Source organism: Sorex araneus, chromosome 1 (genome assembly GCF_027595985.1).
Source record: "Sorex araneus isolate mSorAra2 chromosome 1, mSorAra2.pri, whole genome shotgun sequence".
Classification (NCBI taxonomy): Eukaryota; Metazoa; Chordata; class Mammalia; order Eulipotyphla; family Soricidae; genus Sorex; species Sorex araneus.
The window spans coordinates 5,231,619-5,254,338 of record NC_073302.1 but is presented as its reverse complement, the minus strand read 5'-3'; the positions used below and the strand labels follow the sequence as shown (position 1 = coordinate 5,254,338).

Sequence of the window (22,720 nt, the reverse complement as noted above, 5' to 3'; positions counted from 1 at the left end):
GGGCTGCTTCAGGGCGGGTGCCCGGGGGTACAGTGTACCCGCAGATACCACCTGCACATTATTACACTGCCGGGCTGCATTCAGCTGTGTGCCCACAATGCGCTAAGTGCCACGTTACACTGCGCCCCTCACTACACTGCACTCCACACTACCTGTACCCCACACTACACTGCACCCCACATTACACCGCCCCCATAATGCACTGCCCCACACTACACCAGGCCCACGTTACACTGTACCCCACTTGCGGGACCAGGAGCTCCAGGAAGCCTGTTCTGGTGGCAGCAGGGGAGGCTCCTATGGGGGGGTCCCCGCTGGGGGAGTTTCTGCCTCCTGCTCCTCCCCCCCATGGCTGCGCCCCTACTGGGCCTTAGGCAGGCAAGGAGGAAGCTTGGGGGACCCACTTAAGCCCCCCACACTCCTGTACCTGGCCCCCAATCCCCGGGTGCCCCCAGGCCCACTTTTCTCCTGCCTGAGAGTGGGAAACGCCCCTCAGGAGGTTCTGCTGAGTCAGGGGGCTTCTCCCGAAGGGTGTGGGACATGGGGGGCTTAGTGCCACAGCAGCCCCCCAATCATCGTGGATGGGGGCAGCTCATCAGAGAGTGTGGGATGGGTCCCCCCAATCTGAGACCTGCACCCTCTTCTTCGTGTGTGGGGCCGCAGGCGAGAGGAACCGTAGGGTCGGGTGATGGGGAAGACCCTCCTCAGTCCAGCCCCGCCCCCGCTCTGCGCAGAGCCGCTGAAACCACCCAAGGATGAGCCTCCCACCGCCCCCGAGGAGCCCCCTGAGTCCACGAGGCCCTCTGCGCCCCCCCAGGAGCTGGAGGTGCCGACCTCAGAGTGTGTGGTGTGCCTGGAGAGAGAGGTGAGTGGGGGCCCAGGCCCCGCCATGCCAGTGGCACGTGGAAATATGGGAAATGAAAACGCCCGGTGGACCCCAACTTCCCCCCACCCCCGGAGTAGTGCTGGTCAGTTTCTTGCCTTTTTTTCTTTTTTTTTTTCCCAAAAGAGGGAGTCTCCCTGAAAAAGGAACGCTTGTCAGGTGACTAACAAGTTTCCTCTAAAAAGGATTTTGTAAATCCATGTTTTTAGAAATCTAAGTTAACGCTCCGGGGCCATTCAGGGCATCCTCGTGGCGCGCCTGCTGGGGGACCCCGGAAGCACTGGGCACCTTCTGTCTCCGACACGGGCCAGACCCCAGGCCCCGGGCACCCCGTCAGCCCCGTATATTGGCCCCACGCGAGCCCCCGGGCCGGCAGTCAGAACAATGCCCGCGGGAGGCATCCTGGGGCGGGGCGTGGGGTCTGCGGTGCCCCGGTGCTCGCGGAGGGCTGAACGCCGGGCTCCTGGCTGTCCCCGGGGACAGGCAGGGACCTGGGGCCACCCCCTGGGAAGCCGGCGGCCAGGCTGACACTCCCCCTCGCCCCCAGGCGCAGATGATCTTCCTCCACTGCGGCCACGTGTGCTGCTGCCAGGAGTGCTGCGAGCCGCTGCGCACGTGCCCGCTGTGCCGCCAGGACATCGCCCAGCGCCTGCGCATCTACCACAGCTGCTGAGCCCGCCCCAGCGCCGCCGCGCAGTGCGCCTGCGCGTCTCTCCCACCGCGGGGGGCCGACTCTGCCCTCAGCGCCTGCACCTGCCGCGCGAAGACTCCTGCGCCTGCGCGTTCCTCCCCGCCCCGGTGCCTGACTCCGCCCCCAGCACCTCGCACGTGCCCGACGTGCTGCCGGAGACGCCTGCGCCTGCGCATTTATCGCCGCTTAGGGGCCTGACTCCGCCCCCGGCCCCGCCCCCAGCGCTGCGCACGTGCCCTCTGTGCGGCCCGGTACACCTGCGCCTGCCCGTCTCTCATCTCTGGCGGCACTAACTCCGCCCCCGGGCCCGCACGTGCCAGCTTTGCCGGCTGTGCCCTAGGAGCCGTGCCTCTGTCGCAGCAGCTGCGTGTCCACGCGTGGGGACGTCGCTTTCCGCAGGCCGGTCTCAGCCCCCAGCGTCCCGCCCGCGTGCCCGCCCACGGCGAGGCCGGACGCTGGTGGGGAGTGGTCCTGCCGCAGCCCGCGCTCGTCTGAACCCCAGGGAGGAGGAAGGAGCTCCTGGAGGTGGGCAGGCCTGGGCTCAGAAAGGTGACTACCCCGGGCCCTGCCGTAGCCTGCAGCTGCCTGCAGGGATCGTCACAGGGGACCGGGCTGGGGTGCAGGAGGGGAGGTCGGGGGCGCCTTGTGCCGTGCACTGGGGACCGCCCGCGGGTCGCGCCCTCCTGGCCTCCCAGACCTCCTCCCCGTGTGGCTCTGGGACAGGCGGCGAACTTTGCAGACCCAGAGCCGGAGCCATAATAAACGCCCTCCCGGCCTGCGCCGCCCGCTCTCCGTGGGGGTGGCAGGGACGGCCCAGGAGACGGCTGCGCACTGCACAGTGCACATCCTGCACGCGGGCTTTGAGCCTCGTCCCTGACATTCGGATGCACGTTCTGGGTTTTCTTAGGCTTAGGGCCGGGTGTGGGCTGACCCCAGGCGCCAGGGGCCGCCAGTGCCCATCCCAGGGCGGCGCCCAGCTCGGGCTGGCTGAGAGGAAACCGCCGCCGGGCCTCAGTGTCCCTCCCTCTGCCGACTGAGGGTTGCTGGGGAGAGCCCTGCTCCCCAGCTGCCCCCCACGTCTCCCCAGGCCTGCGGTGGGCACGTGCCCGTAGACTCGCTCGGGCCCAGGGGATGCCCAAGACCACCTAGGGAGTAGGTGTCTCCCGGCTCGCCCAGCCTGGCTTCCACCTCCCCCAGCGGCAAGACCTCGGGCAGTGGGCGTTGCTCCCCGGAGCCTGGGGAGGGTGGGTTGGCACAGGGTCCTCACTGCCCCCAGGGCTGACCAGGCCCCGTCCCTGCTGATAGACGCACACATACACCATGCACATGCGTCACTCTCCCCCGCAGCACCCGGGGTGCCGGCCGAGGCGCACGGTGGCCGCACGCAGTACTGGCTTTAAATAAAGCATTTATTGATTAATGGAAGCCGAAACTGTTGGCATGGAATCTCCACTACAGTGTCTGGGGAGGGCTGGGAAGCCCCGGAAGGCACTAGAGGCAGCTCTGGGCGGCTGTGCTGGGGTGAGTGGGGTCCAGAGCTCCGGCCACTGCAGCGCCCTCGGGCCCAGGAGGGGCTGCAGGGCCCGCCGCGGGGGGCATGAGGGGCAGCCGTCGCCCTCAGCAGGCAGGAGCTCCAGCCTCCCCCTGAGCAAGGAGCAAGGTAAAGACAGTTGGACCCAACTGGAAAGAGCCGGGAATGGTCAGGGGGGGCCGGGTGACTGAGGCCGCGGGCGTCAAGTCAGCCTGGCCCCCGTCTTGGGGCCAGCAGTACCTCGGAGGTGGCCCCAGAGGACAGAACCATGCCCTGGCCCCGTCCCCGCACACCCGGGACATTTGGCACAGAAGTGGTCCCGAAACTGACTGCTGGGGGTGGGGCAGAGGCTTCCAGCCCCCTCTGCGGGGTCCTAACTCGCACTCGGCACCTCCCAGGCCTTTCTGGCTCCGCCCTCGGCTCTCTGCCACCCCCCGAACTCCCGCCCAGGGCCCCTCCTGGAGCTACCCCGAACCCAGGACCCAGCAGCCTCTGTCCCGTGAGTCCCTGGGTGGCTTTGGTCCCAGCGGGGGCTCCTGCCTCCCTCTTTCCCTAAGGGGGGCATGGTCTGGGTGGGGGGAGAGGCTGCCTAGGAAGGGGACCCCCGCCCCCGCACAGGAGGCGGCAGGGGTCGCCCCACAGAAGAGAAAACGGAGTAACAAGTATGACCGAACCCAATAAAGTGACTGGGGCGTGGGGGGGCCCGTCCCCCATGAAGACACGGCACCCCCACCCGCCCGCGGCGTCCCCGGACGCGGGGAGCCTAGAACTCCGTCTGCACCCCGGCACTGTCCTCGGTGGTGGTGTGGATGGGGGCGCGGCCGCCGGGGCCGGACACCTGCTCGCCCGTCTCCTGGTCGCTGGGCTTGGGGCTGTCGGGGCCCGGGGCCTTGGCGGGCGGGGGCGAGACGCGGGGCGCGGGCGCGGGCGCCGCCGGGGGGCGCGGGCTCTCCTGCGCGGGCGCCCCATTGGGCAGGGGCCCGGCCGGCGCGGGGCTGTCGGCCTGCTGCTCCCGGGCCAGCAGGCCCCGGATCTCCGTGACACTGTCCGGGGACGCCGGCGACGCTGGCGACGCGGGCTCCGGGCTAGCCTCGAGGGGCAGCGCCGCCTCCTCCTCCTCCTGCACCAGCGACACCACGTGCTTGGCGCGTCGCCGCTTCTCCGAGAGCGCAGCCGCCTCCGGGGAGCCGGGCATGCCCGCGCCGTCCCCGCCGCCCCCGTACTCGCCGCCCCAGTCGATGGGGGCGCCCTCGGCCAGCAGGTGCAGGTTGGGGTCGCTGTTGTGCATGACCATGCTGTCCCGGTAGAGGTTGTGCTTGCGCTGCACGGCGGCCTCCTTCACGGCTGCGGGGGCGGGGGCGGGGAGCGTCAGGGCGCGGCAGAGCCCCGCCTGACCGCCCGCCCCAGGGCAGCCCCACCACCTCCTCTGTCACTCCCTGGACGCGCCCCCAAAAGCCGGCAAGGCGCAGGTCACGTGCTTCCTCGCCGGCGTCCACCCCCTCACCCCCGCACCGCCCCTCCCGGCCCTCCGCCGCGGGGAGGCGCTGCCCCGCGCGCTGGCCGGCACCCACCTTGCAGGATGTCCTTCATGACCGTCTGCAGCACCACCTCCTCGTACGTGTTCTCCACGAGGATGAACTTGGCAAAGTCCTCGAAGATCAGCTCCTGGAAGCGGGGCAGCTCCTGCAGGAAGCACAGGGGCGTGGGGGAGGGAGGGGTGAGGCGGGCCCTAGGAGGGACCGGCAGGGGGCGGTGCCGAGCGGGAGGGGGTGTTCCTAGGAGGGACTGGCAGGGGGCGGTGCCAAGCAGCAGGGGGCGGTGCCGAGCGGAGGCGCCACTCACCGACTTGCAGGTGGGCGCCAGCTTCTTGAGCAGGAAGGGGATGGTGATCTGCAGCAGGGCTTCCCGGAAGAAGCGCTTCCGCACGGTGCTGCTGTCATAGTCGTACTTCTGCAGGGGACGGGCTGCGGGTCAGGGGGGCCCCGGGTGGGGGTCTGCCTCCAGCCCCGGGGAGGGGGGCGCGGCCGGCACCCACCTTCAGCACCCGCTCCAGGATGCGCTGGATGGACTTGCACAGCTCCTCCTTGGTGGGCCCCTTCCCCAGCTCCTGGTGCAGCAGCGTCTCGAAGGTGTACACCGCGTTGTCCATTTGCTGCGGGCACAGCCCCGGTGAGACCCCCGGCCCAAACCTGCGCCCCGGCCGGGAACTAGGGGCCCTAAGCCTGAAGGGTGTCCCAGGTAGGGGTGGGGGTGCAGAAGGGGCACACAGGAGGGGCGCAGGGCTGCGGGGGCGGGCTCACCTCGCGCATCAGGATCTGCGCCCGCTGCTTGAACACGGCGGTGCTGGACACGTCGAAGCGCTGCTGCAGCCCGTCCAGCCGCAGCGGCTCCATCTTCTCGTAGCAGCTCTGCATCTTGAGCGGGTGGAAGGCCAGCTGCGACAGCCTCTCCATGTACTGCGGGGCGGGCAGGGTCAGCGGGCGCGGGCACGGCCTCCTCCCTTCTCGGGCGGGGACGTGGGGGAGGGGCTCGCCCAGCCTGTCCCTCCGCCCCGGGGCCCGGAATGCGCTGGTTCTGGGGCCACATGTGACTGTCAGCGTGCGGGAGCCGTCAGCAGCCCGGCCCGCGACCTTCCCCCAGAACCAGAGAACAGCACCAGGAGCACTGGGCCGGCTCCCCCGTGGGACGAACCTGCCGCCCACCTCGGCCTCCTCCCTGGGCCCCGCCCCCCGGCCTCCCCCCCCAGCACCCACCGCACCTCGCCCAGCTTGTCGATGCCGCCCTCGTTGATGACGTTCAGGTTCATGTCCGTCACCTCCTTGAAGAGCACGTCCCGCACCTCGGTGAAGCCCTGGCTGGTGGGCACCATGAGGGCCTCCAGGATGGACGGCAGGTACGGCTGCACGTGGTTGCGGACACACACCTCGGCCTTGGGGAGGATGAAGGCTGCGCCCGGGGAGCACCGGTGAATGGGCGGCACGGGGGCGCCCACCTACACACACACACACTCTCTCTGATCACACACACACAATCACACTGATCACACACAGACACTCTGTGATCACACACACTCTCTCTGATCACACACACACAATCACACTGATTACACACAATCACACTGATCACACACACACACACACTCTGATCTTCCAGAGACACGGCAGGGGACGAGAATCACCCAGGGTCCCAACGTGGGACCCCGTGCCTGAAGCAGCAGCGGGGGCCATGAACTACAGAACGGGCTCTCCGGGGCGGGAGAGCAGGCAAGGCTGCGCCCGCGGACACCCGCCCTGGGCCCGACCCCCGCACTGCCAGGACGCCGGGCCAGCCGGGACCGTGTCCATCCTGGCAGGGCCCTGCACGGAACCCCCGTTCCCAGCTGACTGGATGCCCCCTGGCCCCACCCCGGGCCCCTGTTCACTGCTGGGGAGCCCCCAGCATGGCCGTGTGCAAAGGCTGAAGGGAAGACAGACGCCTGACACGCGCAGACACCGCACATGGGGGCCGGCGTCTGGCCGCCCCGAGAGCGCAGCACCTGGCGGTCAGTGAGGGTCGGGGCAGCGCCGGGGGTGGGAAGTGGGCCTTGAGGGGCGGGGGTCCTACAGGCAGGCCCCGTGCCCGAGCCCCAACGTCGTCACGCCTGCCCCCTGCCACTCCCAGGCCAGGGCTGGGCGGGGCCGGGCTGGAAAGGCGCAGGGGGCGGGGGCGGGGCGGGGGGCGTGGCTCTGCTCTCCCTCCCGCTTGCCCCAGGCCCGGCCCCCCCCACCCCGGGCACCCACCTCGGATCTTGCTGGCCAGGTGCTCCTTGGAGGTGATGACCTGGTCCATGTCGGTGCGGATGACGGCCTCCATGGCCGGCCGGGCCTGCTGCAGCCGCGCCCGCACCTCCTCGAAGCGCTCCTTGGCCTGCTCGTACACCAGGCGGTACACGGCGTCCGAGATCTGCGGGCCGGGCGCGTCAGCAGAGGGCGCGCAGGCCCGGACCCCCCGTGCCCCCCCCCGCACCCCCCAGGCCCACCTGGATCCACTGGCGCTGCCGCTCCTGGGGCTTCCCCTTCAGCCGCGGGCCCAGCTCGGCCTTCAGCTCGGGGCCCAGCTCCTCCATCACCAGGTTGCTCAGGATCTGGGGGCCGCGGGCGCGGAGTGGCGTGTCCCGTCCCCGCACCGCCGCCTCCTCCGCCCCCCACCCCGTCCGTGCCACCCCACGCCTCGGCGCCCGCTGCCCCCTGGACCCTGCCGCTCACCTGCACCTCGTTCCCGCACAGCATGTCCCACGTGCCGTACTGCTCCCGGGACTGCCGGAACATGCGGATGGCGTCGGTGAACGCGGGGCCCTCCACCTTGGCCTCCTCGGGGATCCCTGCGGGGGGCGGGGGTCAGCAGCCTGGGCGGGCCCCGGGGGGCGGCCAGAACCCTCAGGCGTGGGCATGTTCACACGTGCCAGGGTGGGGGCCAGGCCAGGAGGCGCAGAGCGGACGGAGGGGCCCCAACCCCCAGGGTCCCATCCCCACTGTACCCCCCCGGGGGTGTCCCGGGGGTGGGGGGGCTCAGACACTCCACACTGCCAGCCCCTCTACCAGGAAATGAACCAATGGCGCAACCCAAGGGGTCTCCACAGTGCCCCCGCCTGGCTCAGTCTCCTGTGAGGCTGGGGGTTGTAGGGGGGGGGGGGGGCACGGGGGGGGACAGGGCAAAATGGGCCTTGGGGGAGGTGGTGGGCCTGTGGCTGCCCCGTCCCCGCAGAGCGAAGGGAGGTGGTGGGCCTGTGGCTGCCCCGTCCCCGCAGAGCGAAGGGGAAGGTGACCACGGGCTGAGTCACCCGCAGACAGAAATCCCCTCCCGGGTGGGGAGGGCGCAACCCCCAGCATCCGGGGTGGGGCGGCCCAGGCCCGCCGGGGCTGGAAGGGCTGGGGCAGCAGCAGGGCGGGGCTGCGGGGGCTGCCCCCCCACAGGGACCCGGCAAGCTGGTGTGGGGGCTGGGGGGGACCGTGTCTGTGTCAGGACAGAGCCGGGGGCGGGGCCAAGCGCAGGGGCGGGGCCAAGCGCAGAGGGAACCTCGGGTGTTCCCGGCCTCAGGGCCCCCCCCCCCCCCGTGCCCCTCAAAGCCCGCACCCCTGCCCGCGGCTGTGGGCCGGCCGGGACCCGCCCCCGTCCCCCTTGGAACCCGGCGGGGGCTCCTGCCCGACTCTGCCGGGGAAGCTGCACCCCGGGTGCCGGCTGAGGGGACCCCGCCGACAGCACGCCCACGCAGGGCCGCCCCGGCAGCTGCAGGAAGCAAGGGCCCGGGACCCGCTGCCGCCCACCCAGCCCGGCCTCCCGCCCTCCCGCTGCCTGGCTGCCCCCCAAAGTGAGCGGAGCCAGACCCTGCCCTGGGCCCAGGGCTCAGAGCACTTTCCCACGCCTGGGGGGAGGGGCGCGCCCACCCGGCTGGATCCGGCCTGTCAGCTCCAGGGCCCAGAGCCGGCCCCCCTGTGTCCCCTCCCAAACCTCCAGACCCTGGCCCCTGGCCGCCCTCCTGTGCATGACGCCCCCACTGGGATGCCCTCAGCCTCCTGGCAAGTGTCCACTAGGGGTCAGGCACGGGGCCTCAGTGGGCCCCCGCGAGGGAGCCTCCTCCGGGGGGCCCGGCCAGGGCTGCCCACCTGTCCCCGCCATGGCAGGCTCCACCGAGCCCCTCCCCGGGCCCACGGCTGAGGCCGTCCGGCTCCTCCCCGCACATTCCCTCGTAGGGGCGGGGGGTCAGGAGACCCCAGAGGTGGGGGCAGTGGTCAGGTTACTGGGGTGCTGCCCCCTGGGGCCCCCATGTCGCCCACGGCCCCTGGACCTTGCCCAAGTGAGACTGGTCAGGGCAGCCGTGTCCTGAAGCGGTCACCGGGGTCAGCACAAGGCCGCTCCTCCCCCGAGGGCAGAGACCCTCTGTGCCCCCAACTCACCTATGGGGGAACTCAGCACCCCCAAGCCGTAGCCCCTCTGCTGAGCTGCACCCACCTCGCCCCGCACCTGTCTGAAGCCCCCGGCCCCTTCCCCACGCAGGAGCCCCACGACCCAACAGCCCCCCTGGGCGCCCTGGGGTCCCACGCGTCTGCAGCACAGGGCAGGCTGTCACCCAGCGGGCGGTGAGGACCCAGACCTGCCCCTTCCGCACTCGGGGCCAGAGACGGGACAGAGCGGTCGGACAGGACAGTGGCAGGCGCGGGCCTGACACACAGCCAGTGCCGGTCCTATCAGGTCCCCCAGCCCGCCAGGAGCGAGCCCCGAGCACAGACAAAACCTGCTGGGGGCAGGGGGAGACAGCACAGCAGGTAGGGCAGGCGCCTCGCACGCAGCGGCCCAGGAGCACAGAGGCGGGAGTGAGCCCCGTACACCCCAGGGGGAATACACACACACACACACACACACACACACACACAGAGGCAGGAGTGAGCCCCACACACCCTGGGGGGAACACACACACACACACACACACACACACACACACACACACACACACAGAGGCAGGAGTGAGCCCCACACACCCTGGGGGGAACACACACACACATACACACACACACACACACACACACATACACGCGCGTGCGCAGGGCAAGAAAAACAGCACAGCGGGGAGGGCGCTTGCCTTGCACGTGGCTGACCCAGGTTCGCTCCCCGGCATCTCATAGGGCCCCCTGAGCACCACCAGGAGAAACTCCTGAGTGCAGAGCCAGGAGTCACCCCTGAGCATCGCCGGGTGCGGCCCCCGAACAAAACAAAAGTTGTCTGTGTGCATAAACGAGCAGGAAGAACCTGAGCTCGGCCGGGGAGACGGACTCCTCGCAGCCCCCAGGACACAGCCTCGTGCCTGCCCTGTGCCCAGACGGCGCAAGCGGAAGCGTCTGTGGCGCGGGGCTCGGCACCCACACCCCTCTGGAAACATCCTGGGGTTCCCCCCAGCTCCAGGTGCCCGCGGGAGGGAGGTGAGGGCGGGCGCCCGGGAGCGGGGCTGCCGCGCCGCGGGCCGCCACCAGGTGGCGCCGGTGCTCACCGTTATTGCAGTGGCGGATGCAGTCGCGCAGCACCGCCTGCCACTTGTCCTGCTCGGCCTCGGTCATCATGCAGAAGTAGTAGTGGCGCGCCCACGGGTGCCACAGGATGAGTGGGAACTGCGTGGGGCACTTGAGGATGGGGGCGCTGCCCGCCTTGGACGTGGTCCCTGCGGAGACAGTGTCGGCTGAGGCGGGATCCGCTCCTCAGGGCTCCCCGTGCCCTGGGGGGAGGGGCTGGGCGGTGGGGGGGGGCACAGGGCACAGGGCGGGCGTCCGGGGGCACCTCCCAGCATCTCCACCACCGGTGCGGAGGGTGGGGCTGGAGGGATCAGCAGCACCTGCACACGCCTGGCCTGGCCCCCCCCACCCCACGGGGCCCCACCAGGAGTGACTCCTGAGCACAGAGCCAGGAGTGAGCCCTGAGGGCAAACGGATGTGCCCGCCCCCCAAAAAAATCCAAGCGAGGTCTCAGTGACAGCGGGGGCCCGGACCTGCTATGGGGGGCCCATCTCTCGACTGCGTGGGAGACTGGAGACCCAGCGAGAACGCGGTCACGACCACGGCTGACCACTGCCCCCCAGCCACCGTGAACGCCCTTCTCTGGGCCCCGCGCTGGGCTCTGGGGTCCACACAGCTCCTCCAGCAGTGAGGAGACGCCCCAGGGCAGACCACTCTGGGCTGGGTCAGGAAGGCCTGAGGAGGCCCCCCGGGTGGGCTGGGGTTCCCCGGATCAGGGCACAGGCTGCCCCCGAGAAGCACCCAAACAAGCCCACCTCTGCCCCTCTGCATCCAAGGTTGAAACTGCGAGGGAAAAGGGTCCCTCTAAGGCCTTGGGGGGCCAAGCAGGGTGGGGCCGAGAACAACTCAGCTGAGAGAGCAGGGGCACCCGCTGGCCCCCAGGGGCCCGGAAGGCTGGGAAGCCGGTAGCTGCACCGGGGAGTGGCACCTGGGAGGTCCGACCCCCTTCACCTCCTGGGGACAGCCCCCAGCCCCCCTCTGGGGCACAGGCTACTGGGGTACCTGCTGCCAGAGCTGGAGCCTGCAGCTCTGGGCTCAGCTGCCCCCCCCCGCCCCGCCCCGCGCCCCCAGACCCGCCCGGGCCCCGTGGGTGGCAGGTGGCTTTACCTGGTAAGGAGTGGCCCACCAGCTCCAGGTACTGGTCCACGGAGGTGAGGATCCGGTAGCCGGAGCTGTTGATGATGGCGCGGGGCGGGATCTGGCGCTCATAGGCCTGGAGGGGGCGAGGGGGCCGACCCTGGGGTGACGGAGGGGCCCAGCCCCACCCGCCTCCAGCCCCCGGCCCAGGCGGAGCCCCCGGGGTGGGGAGGGGCGAGGAAGGAGCAGGGGCACGCTGAGAAGGCCGTGACCGTCATCTCACCTGGAACAGTCCCCACCCAGGGGTGACCTTCACGGGGTCAGGAAGGGGGTGCTCGGGCCGGCCCGGCAGGAGCCAGGACACGGTCGTCAGTCACCGTCCGCGGGCGTCACTCGCCCGGGCCTCGGCGCTGGCACCACACAGGGCCCCGCGGGAGGAGAGTTGGGTCTGGGCTCTGCTTTGGGGTTTGGACCGTGTGGTACTGGGGACGGATCCCGGGGCACACGGAAAGGTCGGGTAAGGCCCGGACAGCTGCCCTACCGCGTCCGGCCACTAGATGTCACTCCTCAACAATGTCTGGCCGGCTCTGGGCGCGAATGCCCCAAACTTGGAGATACACTGGGTGGGTGGGTGGGGGGATCAAACAGGGCTCGGGCGAGGCAGGCACCCCCACACATCAGTCTTCCTGCAGCCAGCCTCTTCCCCTCGGCCCTCTCGGGTGAAACCACTGCCCATCGAGGTGCTACTGACTCAGTTTCTCCAACATGGACATGGGGCTAAGGGGGTCCCGGCTGGGCTGAAGAGAGGTGCGGGGGTACGAAATGAGGCGTGCGTCTCCAGCACGGCAGGGCGGGGCATGCGGAGGCTGGAAGAACTTCCCTGAGACCAGACGGGGCAGGAAAGCAGGGCCGGGACCCCCGGAGCTAGTGATGGAGCCAGACCCAGGCCGGCGGGAGTGGGGCAGCCAGGCACGGGGGAGGGCCCGGGGGGAGGGGAAGGGGGGGTGCTCACCACTTTGTTCTCGTAGAGGATCAGCCCGTAGTTGTGGGGCACCAGGCTGAAGCGGTTCCTCCACTTCTTGTTGTCCTCCTGGTACTGGAACAGGTTCCCCGAGAAGATGATCCGCTCCTCCAGGGGCACCTGCGAGGGCGGGAGTGAGCACTTCACCAGGAGTCGGGGGAGGGGGTACAGGACTGGACCACTCAGGGCCCAGGACACCCCTGGCTCTGAGCCTCAGTTTCCCTCAGGGCTCCAGAAAGTTCACCAAAGCCGTCCCAGAAACAAAGGCTTTTAGAGCACCGGTGAGGGGGGCCCTGGACCCAGAACGTTCCGGACCCCAGGGAGGGCGAGCAGGCGCCCCCTCCAGCCCATGGCCCCCCGCCGACACCCCCCGGAGGTGGTGGCAGGAGCTGGGTGGGGGACACAGGCAGCTCTGGCTCCAGAAGGGGCTTATCTGCGGACGGGGAGCAGGAAGGCCCCATCCGGGGAAGCTTCTGGAAGGGAGACTCAGGCAGGCCCTGAGAGGCAGTGCTCTCTGGCCCCTGGTCCCAGGCGGTTTCTGCCCAAGAGAAGGGTTTTTCGAGAAGGAGCTTCTACCTGGCAGGGCGGGAAGGGGGAGCCCCTCTGGGGGGGGCACTGTGCCCCCCGGCCCCTCCCAAGGTACCCCTCTTCCTCCAGCTCCCCCAGGAGGAAATGCCCGGCGGGAAGGGAGGCCCATTGTGCGGGGACAATAGGCCCCAAGCCGCCACTTCCGAGCCGGGATAAAAATATTTCCAGGAAAAGAAACTGCAGCCCCCCACCCCCACCCCTCCTGGGCTATATTTAGTCGGGGCCTCCTCGCCCCTGCTCTCTGCCTCCCGTCTTTCCAGACAGGAGCCAAGTTCTCCTGGGCTGACGGCTGGGACCGGGGCCCGCCCACCTCCTCCCTGCAAGGAGGCTGCAGGGGCACGGTGGGGGGGGCACACAGGAAGTCCCGGCGCTACTGGCGGCTGCCCCCCCCCCCAGCACTCCCAGAGTCGGGGCGGGCGTTTCTCAGACACTCCGGCCAGAAGTGGACGGAGGGGCAGGGCTCGCGCCTGCCACGCGGGCTGAGCAGAGAAGTCAGGGCGCCGGGCAGACCACCCCGACTCTCCGCCTGCAGGAGGCCCTGAGGGCCCCCCCCCCCGGGAAGCCGCCTCCCTGCACCCCCTGGGCAGGGTGAGGGGCCGAGTGCTGCTTCCTCTCGCGTCAGGACTGTGGGGTCCCGCGAGTGCTGGCTGGGGGTCTCCCACGGACCCCCGCTGTCGGCTGTACACCCCCTGCAGTCCCCGATGTCGGGGGCGGGACTGCCCCACACCAGGGGACAGAGTTCCTCCCCTTGGGCCCCGGCCCGGGGCCTCAATGCCGCACAGGCCTGCATGGGCCCCGCTCTCGCTGCGCCCCTGCAGAACGTCCCCCTCCCCGGCCCACCCCGGCCCGGCAGGCTCAGCTCCAGGCCTCCAGCCCCCGCGCTAGCCCTCCTGTTCGGCTCCAGCGGCCCTTCTTCCAGGAAGCCCTCGAGGGCCACCACCCCCTTCTCTAGCTCCTTCGCAGCAAGCTCCAGTGTATCAAAGCCCCCCGAGCATCTGTCAGCAAGGGGCACGTCCCCCCATGGGGCGTCTCTCAGGGAGCCCCGGGTCTGGCCAGGAAGGATCCCACTCCGGCCCGCGGCAGTCCCCCAGCCTGTCCCCAGGAGGGGCTCCCACGGAGATGACTCGGGGTCACAGCACCCCAGACCCAGGGCCCAGAGCTGAGCTGGACAGGCCCCACCCCCCGGTCTCCTGGGAATCAGGCCCGCGTGCAGGGCTGGGGGCAGAAGGAGGGAGGGAACCCCCCCACGGTCGGTCTGGCTTCCTCAGGGCCTACTGATGCTCGGCTGCCCCACCCCTGCCCGGCCCGGGCCTGCCCCTCAGCCCTGCCTAAGGGACCCCCATGACCCTCAGGGCCTCGTGCAACCCCCACACGCGTTCCCACGTCTCAGCCCAGGTTGTCTCCAGAGAAACTGAGGCCTGGCCAGGCCACAGGGCGGGGCGGGGGTCCAGGCCACGGGGACGCCTGCCCTCCCTTCCCTCAACCCGGGGGCGCCCCCTGCCAGAGGCCGCAGCTCTGCTGCCCCCTAATCGCAGGGGCTGAACCCCCGAGCTCGTGCGGGCCTCTCCCTCCCGGGGCGCCCGCCCCGTGCCCCCAAGTCTGGGCAGCCGGAGGGAGCCGCACGCGGGCTGGGGAGGGGCTGGGGGGCGCAGCTGCCCGGGCCAGGCCAGGGAAGGGGAGTGGGGCACGCTGGACCCCCCCCCACAAAACTCCCCTCACCCTCCTGAGGCTCCGGCCCAGGGTGGCCCAGGAGACCCCGACTGGGGCCCGGCAGCCCCCCGGAACCTGAGACCCCCACCCCTGTGCAGGGGGGCTCCCCCCACCCTCAGAGGGAAGAGCGAGCCTCTGTGGCCGGCCAGGAGGGGCCGGAGGACAGGACAGCGGGCGGTGGGGGGGGGGGGTGGTTTTGGCCTTGCACGCGGCCCGTGGGACCCCGAGCCCGGCCGGGCGTGGCCCCTGAGCGCAGGGCGGGAAGCAGACAGGCAGGCGTGAGAGGAGCCGGCGCCAGCCCCTGCCCCAGTCCCTCGGGGCGACAGGGGAAACCGAGGCCGAGCGGCTCACCTTGCGCCAGAGCAGCTGCGCCTGCGGGGGCCCGGTGCCCTCGATCTCGTGCCGCTTGCTGTGGAACAGCGCCACGCCATACTGCGCCTCGTAGAAGCGCAGGAACTCTGTCAGGGTCTTCCCGGTTTTCTCTGGCAGGGAGAGAGGCGGACGGTGAGTCACGCTGCCGTGCGGGGGGCAAGGACCCCCACGGCGCCTCAGACCCTCTGGCACCTCCTGAGCACTGTACTGGGAGTCCCAGCGCTGGGGGTGAGGCCCAGGAGTGCTAGCAGGGCGCCCGTGGGGGCCCCCAGCCAGGCCAGGAAGCGCTTTGGAGCGTGGCGGGTGGGTTGGGGCGCGGGGGAGCCGGGCCTGGGAATTCCACCTCTGCCTCTCCTTGGGCGCGGGTTTGGGTGACGGACACGCATGCCCCCCCGCCGGAGAGAGCACACACAGCGTGGGAAATCAGCAGGCGGAGCAGCCCGCTGTGCTCTGGCGGGCTGGGGGTGACGCCTGACACTCAGGACGTGCTGGCTCCTGCGGCGCCTGTGTGAGGGCAGCCCGCCGCCTCTGACCCCCCTCACCACCCAGAGTGGGCTGCGTGACCCGCACTCCAGAGTCACAACCGTGGGGCAGGAGCACTGCGCAGGAGCACTGGGCAGGAGCACCCGATGTGGGCGCTGCTCCCCCCTCTCCCCGAGGCAGCTGATGGACCCCGCCTGGGCCCCTCCCCTGGAACAGGGCTGCGTGTCCAGACCCCGGGGTGCAGGAAAGGGGGAGCAAATGAGGAATTCACCGTCAGCGCCCACTCGCCCAGGCCATAAACCACCAGAACCCGCTCTCTCCCCTCCCTCTCCCCTCCCCTCCCCCTCCCCTCCCCCTCCCCTCCACCTCCCCTCCCCCTCCTTCTCCCCCGCCCTCCCCTTCCCCTTCCCCTCCCTCTCCCCTCCCCCTCCCTCTCCCCTCCCTCCCCTCCCCCGCCCTCTGGCCCTGCTCACTCCGGGCTCTGTGCTCAGGGGTCACCCTGGCAGGCTGGGGGACCCGAGTACAGACCAACCAGGGAGTTTGGGGCGTCACGCTGGGAGTCGATACACCCCAAAAGTGGGGCTGGACAGCAGGCACAGCCCCCAGGGGCCCACCTAAGGGTGGACAAGCCCCTCCCCGGCTGCACGGCCTCTGCCCGCGGGCAGCCAGCACCCTCCCACCTCCGGGGTCCTGCAGCCACTGAGGGGATCAGCCTGGGACCAGACAGGAAGGACCAGGCGGGCAGCCGGCAGCAGGGAGCATGGGCGGGGATGCTGAGGGGGTGGGGAGGGGAGGGGAGCTGGGGACAGCGCGGCCGTGTGAGGAAGAAGCCTGTGTGAGGGCAGGGGGCCAGCTGCAGGGGTGCAGGGGCCAGGAACAGGGGTGTAGGGGTAGGGGCCGAGGGGGGAGCCTGGGTGCAGGGGTGGGGCCAGGAGCAGGGGTACAGGAGGGGGGCTGGAGACTAGAGTGCAGGGGTGCAGGTCAGGGGCCAGGAGTAGGGGTGCAGGGTTGGGGGCAAGAAGCAGGGGTGCAGAGGTGGGGGGTAGGGACCACGAGCGGGGGTGCAGGGCCCAGGGAGGGTCTCTGGGGGAGAGAGGGGACAGGCCCACCCATCAGGCTCTCCCACCCGGGCCCGCCTGCAGGGCAGCGCTGCTGGGGAGGTGGGGGCGGCCCGGCCCCCCAGGCCCATCTGGCTGCACTGACGGCATCCTGCTGGGGGGGGTGGGGGGCAGCACACCCCCTGAGCGACTTCCCAAGGGGCTGGGAGAGCTGGGAGCGCCCCCTGCAGGAGACCGGGACCCCCAGAGGCGGGGGTGGGGGCAGAGGCAGGCGGGGACCAGCGGGACCCTGGGACAGGCTGGGGCTGGGGGCAGGCGAGTCCTCAGGTGGCCTCTCTGGGCCAACACTGACCGGCACTGCCACAGGGCTCTCTGCTCCCCGTTACCCCGTCCCCAGGGCTCCATGGTAACGCGGTTGGGGGGTCCCCACGAGGCGTCCGGCCGCGGGGGGCACTGGCCGCAGGGAAGGCTGATGACGGGCACTTCGGTGCCGGAGGGAAGAAACCCACGACGCCCGAGACCCGGCAGGAGTGAGACACCCAGGACGGGCCGGGGCGGCCGGGGCAGGGGGAGGCGCCGCCCGCAGGGGCCGGGGTCACCCGCGTCCAGCTCCCGGGCCTGCGGGTCCCCTGAATCTAACGGGGCCCAGCACCCCCAGACTCTCCAGACAGCCCAAGGAGAAGGTACATCAGCGCCCCCACATGTGCACACACGGATGCACACACACACACACACACACTCGCACACGAACACACACACTCAAGTATGTGCAAACTATCACCCACTCACACACACACACGCTAACTCAGACACGCTCACATTCACTCACACACATGCATACGATACACACGTGCTCACACACACATGAACACATACTCACGCATGTGCAAACGCACACAGGCACACAGGTATGCACACAGACACACGTCACCCCCTGGAGTGTTTTCCAGTCACGCCTCCCCACCAGCTGGCAGAGTCGGGGCCTCCACCTCCACCTCTGTAGCCCCCCAGCCCCCATCCTGGAGCCCAGTCTCTACACTGGCCCCTCCACTGCCCTTGGGGGGTGACCCACAGGCCAAGCCTAACGCCACCAGGACCCCCCAATGTGACCAGGGACGCCTGTAGTCATGACAGTGCTCAGGAGCCCGACAAGACTATCCCTGTCCCCATTTTACAGATCAGACCACTGAGGCCCCGGGAGACTCAGCACACACTCAGGTCTAAGCCTCCACCTGGCACAGCCGCCTCCTCCCAGCTCCCCCCCACACCTGCTGCTTCCGGCCTGCCCCCGGCACTCCCCACTTCCCAGGAACCCAGACCCTGGAAGGCAAAAGGGCGGAGAGCCTGAGAGCGGGAAGGCGACCCCCAGGCCCTGCCCACCCTCATCCGGCCAGACCTGGCAGGAGCTTCCACTCCCTCTGACCCTTCCACGTCCGGTTTCTCGGGGCCTCAGTTTTCCCACCTGCAAAATGGACGGGTGGGTCCCTGCGGGCTCAGCAAAGATCTAATCGGCGCTGCCCTGGCCCGGGAGCTGACCACTGCTGGGTCAGCACCGCCGAGCTGGTGAGTCAGCGGGCGCCGGCCCGTCCCCCGCGGGCTGGACAGAGGAGCTGGGAGGGGAGCGGGCGGGACGCGGGGGCCACCTGGCACCAGCTCCACGGGGCCCCAGCCTCAGGCCCCACAGGCGGGCACGTGCCCTCTCTGACCTCTGCTGCCCGCTGGGCCGCCCCCCCGCACCCAGCCCAGCCCAGCCCCTCCCCAGCGCAGCCCTGACGGACAGAAAACGCTCGTCTCTGATCAGCCGGACTGACAACCCGGGTCATGCCACTTCCTCACACACGGGGCCGGGCGGGGAGCACGGGGGCCCAGGCCTCCACGCTTCCCAGAGAGACCAGGGCCTCTGGGGCGGTGGGGAAACTGAGGCTCAGTGAGGAGTGAGCTGGGGTACGCACGGACTCCCGCCCGCCCAGCCCGCCGGAGCCTGTGGGCGGAGCGTCCCCCCCCCCCACCGCAAATCCTTGCCCACCCGGGGGGCCCACCCTGGAGAGTCTCCCATAGTCAGGAACTGGGCCCCAGGGGCCCCGAGAGCTGACCCGGGTCCAGGGGCAGCCTCCGCCCGCCGTGGCCCCCACGGGAGGGAACCGGGCCAGCGCCAGGCTCATCCGGCCCCGCCCGCCTCCCACGGGACCCGGCCCGGCCTGAGCCACCTGCAGACAAACCGGGTCTTGGCGCCGAGGGTGGGGCGGCCCCCAACCTGCCCGCCCGGTTCCCAGGCCCTGGGGGGGGGCAAGGGGGGAGGCGGGGCAGACGCCCACCCCACGCCCCAGCCGCCCAGGTAGCGAGGGGACAAGCCCCAAGATTCGGGTGATGCCACAGCAACCCAAGGGCCCTGTCCCTATCGCCCACCTGGGAGGGTGGGAGAGCGGGGGCCCAGAGGGGTGGGAACACTCCCCGAGGGTCACACAGCACAACAGCTCCCCGACAGGCCAAGACCCTCTTTGCTTCTGCGTCACACCCGGTGATGCTCAGGGCTCCCGGCTCAGTACTCAGTCATCACTCCTGGCGGTACTGGGAGGACCACACGGGATGCCAGGGATCGAACCCGGGTGGGCCGCGTGCAAGGCAAATGCCCTCCCCGCTGTGCCATCCCTCCAGCCTCATGGCCACTGCCCCCACGGCAGCCACGCCCTCGGTCCAGGCCCCGCAAGGAGCTGCGGGTCCACCCATGCTATCTCCCACCTCCTCCCTGCCAGGCAGAGACTCAGAGAGGTCAAGGCACTTCCCTGAGCACACACAGCTGAACCGGCCCCAGAGAGTAAGTGTCCACGCACAGATGGGCACACCTGCTCACTCCCGGGGCGGGCAGGGGCCCCGTGGGTGGCCCCTGGAAAGGCTGACACGGCTCCCGTGCGGGCCCTGTAATCAGGGGGGTAATGACAGGCCCCGGAAGCCCCCAGGGAGGGGCACAGCGCGCAGGACCCCCGGGTCAGGCCCTGCCCAGGTGGGGGAGAGAAAGCCCTGGGGGCCCCCAGCAGGTCCCTGGGGTCCCCCCACCCCGCCAGGGTGTCCCCGGGGAGCAAAGGCCCGAGGGAGGCGCTTCCCGCTGACTCGGGGCTGGGCACGAGCCGCTGCTCCCCAGCCAGGACGCCCTCACCCCTGCCTGCCCCCCTCCCGGCCCCGCCCGGCCCCTCCCGGCCCCACTTCCGGCGCCCACGGGAGTCACCGCACCACAGAACTGTCCGTGGACACCCCCACCAGGAAGCCTTCCATGACCCAAGGCGGGGGGAGCACCCCTGTGGGCCGGGACCCCTCCCCACTCACCCCCCCACGTCAGCCCCAGGAGGAGAAGGAAGAGGCGGGCGGGAGGGGCTGGTTGGGCAACACGCCCCACACGCCCCACACGCCCGAGCCGCCTCAGCAGAAGAGGCAGCCACGCCCCAGCCAGCGTCCGGGAAGGGAGCCTCACCCCTTCTTCCCAGGGCGGGCGGGGGGGCAGGGGCACCTCCTGCCATCGGCGCCCCCAGAGCAGCAGGTGCCCCGGGGCGGGGGACACTCGGGCGCCACCGAGCTGCACCTCCAGGGAGCCCCCGGCGGCCGCAGGGCCTGTCCTCAGCCCCCCCAGCGCCCGGCCAGCTGGGGCCCAAGGCCTGGGCCGTGCCGCCTCCCCCGCCAGGCCGGAGGCCCGCAGCCCACCCAGACACCCGCAGCCCACCCAGACGCCCGCAGCCCACCCAGAGGTCACCGGCTCCCAGGCCAGGCGTGGGGCAGGGGAGCGGCAGCGCTGAGCGGCACCCACGGGGCTCGCAGCACGGATGGGGAAACTGAGGCGCGGCCCGCACCTCGCGTCTGGCGGGCGTGGGGCGTGGGGCGGGGGGCAGCTCTCCGGGAGCTCCCGGCGGCCCCTCGGTTCCGCCGCCCCCTGGGCCCATCTGAACCCCGCCATCCCAGCCGGCTCCCTGGGGGGGTGGGAGAGCCCGGGGCTCCCCGCTTGCAGCAGGCATGTTCCGGGGCGCGGCTGCCTCGCCAAGCCAGTGTTTAACCAGGCTGCCACTCAGGTGGGTGCTGGGGAAGGAGAGGCCGGGCCCCCGGCTGTGCCAGCGCCCAGGAGCAGAGGCCCGAGCCCCCAGCACCCACCCCCCGCCAGCCTGGGCTGTCCTTCGGGGCCCCTCTGTCCCAGGAGCCAGTTTCGGGCGGGGCTCCAGGCGGGGGCACTGCCCGGCCACACCCGCACCCAGGCCGATGACCCAATGTCGGGCCGGAAGGGGCTGCAAGAGCCCGAGTGCCAGGCGCCCCCCTGCACCCCGGCCCTGCCAGGGCCCCTCCCCCCAACTCAGGGCCTGCCACAGCTGCGCCCGCACCGCGGACACCCCCCAGCCCGGCCGGGGACCCCCGCCTCGCCACCCCGCCATGGGCCTGAGCCCCCTCCTGGGCCTGAGCCCCCTCCTGGGCCTGAGCGGAGGCGCCCGAGACCACCACGCAGCACCCGGCCAGGAGGGCCGGGAATCTTACCCCCACCCGGTGGGGACAGCCCGGAACCCGCATCCCCTGAAGCTGGCTCTGGGCACCCCGACAGGGCACTCCGGCACAGCAGTGAGTCCCGGGCGCCGTGCCCGACTCAGCCCCAGGACACATGCCAGGGAGGGGCCTCGGGGCCCACGGGAGCCGGTCACTCACTCACTCACCCGTCCATGCATTCATTTGTTTGCTCAATCATTGATTTATTTGTTCATTCATTCATTGATTCATTTGTTCATTTGATTGTTCATTCATTTATTTGTTCATTCATTCATCCATTCATTTGTTCACTCATTCATTCGTTCACTCATCCGTTCATTCATTTGTTCACCCATCCATTCATTTATTCATTCAGTCATTCATTCATTTGTTCTTTCATTCAACCAGGGCATGAGGCAGTGTTTATAGCCAAAGATGCCCGGTGGTACTTAAGAGTCCATCATGCTGGCCACTGAATCCGGGGCCCTGCACATCCTAGACATGTATGATGCCACCTGAGCCACTTCCCCGAACACAAGCTTCAGATTCCACAGCGCGTACTCAGTAATGCCCCGGCCCCAACCCTACATGAGCCTGGCACAAACGGGGCACAGTGATGGGAGCGGCTGCACGTCCCGGAGGGGACACGGGGACCTGAGGGGCAGCAGCCAAGAGGGAGGCGGGAGAGGCAGAAGGACGCTCCCCCTGCTCTGGGACAGCCCAGGGCTCTCCTGGGCCCAGGCAGCCCCCCCGAGGGCCGGCCAGAGGGAAGAGACGGAGGAGAAACATCGTGAGATTCTGAAAGCAAAGTGCCCAGGACCAAGGGTCCCAGACCCCGCTCGGCGGAACCGTGGGGACACCCCTTCTTTTTTTTTCTTTTTGGGTCACACCCGGCGATGCACAGGGGTCACTCCTGGCTCTGCACTCAGGAATTACTCCTGGCGGTGCTCAGGGGACCATATGGAATGCTGGGAATCAAACCCGGGTCGGCCGCGTGCAAGGCAAACGCCCTCCCCGCTGTGCTATCGCTCCAGCCCCTGGGACACCCCTTCTATCAAAGCCCCCCCCCACCCTGCCAAGGGCGGCCTCCCAGCTGGCGGGCGGGGAGAGGCCGGGTGGGAGGTGCCGTGCTCACTCCCCAGGAGCCAAGTCCCCGGATCGGAGCCCTCCGGGTTTCAACAAGGACCGTTCCCGCGGGAGGGGCTGCAGGGAGGGAGCACTGGCCGGGATCAGCGGCTCAATGGACGCCGCTGTCCTGAGTCCTCTCCAATGAGCCGCACACAGGCCCTCGGTGCGGCTCCTGTCTCAGTGCCCGGTGGGCCGCGCCCGGGAGGCTGGTGCGCCCCAGAGCCCGAGGGGTGCGAGCAGTTCCGGGGGAGGTGGCCACGGTCATGGGGACACACACCCAGGCACCAGGCCCGGCCCTGCCCGGCCCTGCGTTTCTTTTTTCTTTTTTGGGGGGAGGGGGTGCTCAGGACTCACCCAGGAATCACTCCTGGCAGTGCTCGGGGACCCTATGGGTGCCAGGGACCGAACCCGGGTCGGCAGGGCTGCGGCTCGGGCCCTGAGCAGGCTTTCCTGAAGCATGAGGTGGGGGAGAGGGGGCCCCCCAGAGAGCTGCCGAGGGCCAAACCATGCGTGAGAAGCGGGCGCCCAGGAGAGCCGGCCGACGCGGGCACTGCTCCCGGATGACGCTCTCGGAAGCGGGGCCGGAAGGGGCGTCCCAGGGCCTCCCGCCTCCAAGGACGAGTCAGGTTTCTCCCTCACTGCCT

General features: G+C 70.2%; 2 protein-coding genes across 4 annotated transcripts in view; one reads left to right on the top strand and one right to left on the bottom strand.

The window, feature by feature from the left end:
- LRSAM1 (leucine rich repeat and sterile alpha motif containing 1) overlaps positions 1-2,999 on the top strand; it is a 35,059-nt gene extending 32,060 nt beyond the window's left edge. For all 3 annotated transcript variants that reach the window (XM_055141527.1, XM_004613496.2, XM_055141456.1), the window contains 2 exons: positions 735-865; positions 1,431-2,999. In XM_055141527.1, coding sequence (XP_054997502.1) covers positions 735-865; positions 1,431-1,556 — 257 coding nt within the window. In that variant the 3' untranslated portion in view covers positions 1,557-2,999. The remainder of the gene's footprint in view (positions 1-734; positions 866-1,430) is intronic.
- Positions 2,966-22,720, bottom strand: part of NIBAN2 (niban apoptosis regulator 2) — a 34,625-nt gene continuing 14,870 nt past the window's right edge. The window contains exons 2-14 of the mRNA XM_055141286.1: positions 14,893-15,023; positions 12,235-12,363; positions 11,253-11,358; positions 10,127-10,294; positions 7,350-7,465; positions 7,124-7,228; positions 6,885-7,047; positions 5,864-6,051; positions 5,406-5,561; positions 5,141-5,257; positions 4,948-5,055; positions 4,677-4,788; positions 2,966-4,449 (exon numbers count right to left, since the gene is read on the bottom strand). Of these exons, the coding sequence (XP_054997261.1) occupies positions 3,869-4,449; positions 4,677-4,788; positions 4,948-5,055; positions 5,141-5,257; positions 5,406-5,561; positions 5,864-6,051; positions 6,885-7,047; positions 7,124-7,228; positions 7,350-7,465; positions 10,127-10,294; positions 11,253-11,358; positions 12,235-12,363; positions 14,893-15,023 (2,180 nt within the window). The 3' untranslated portion in view covers positions 2,966-3,868. The remainder of the gene's footprint in view (positions 4,450-4,676; positions 4,789-4,947; positions 5,056-5,140; positions 5,258-5,405; positions 5,562-5,863; positions 6,052-6,884; positions 7,048-7,123; positions 7,229-7,349; positions 7,466-10,126; positions 10,295-11,252; positions 11,359-12,234; positions 12,364-14,892; positions 15,024-22,720) is intronic.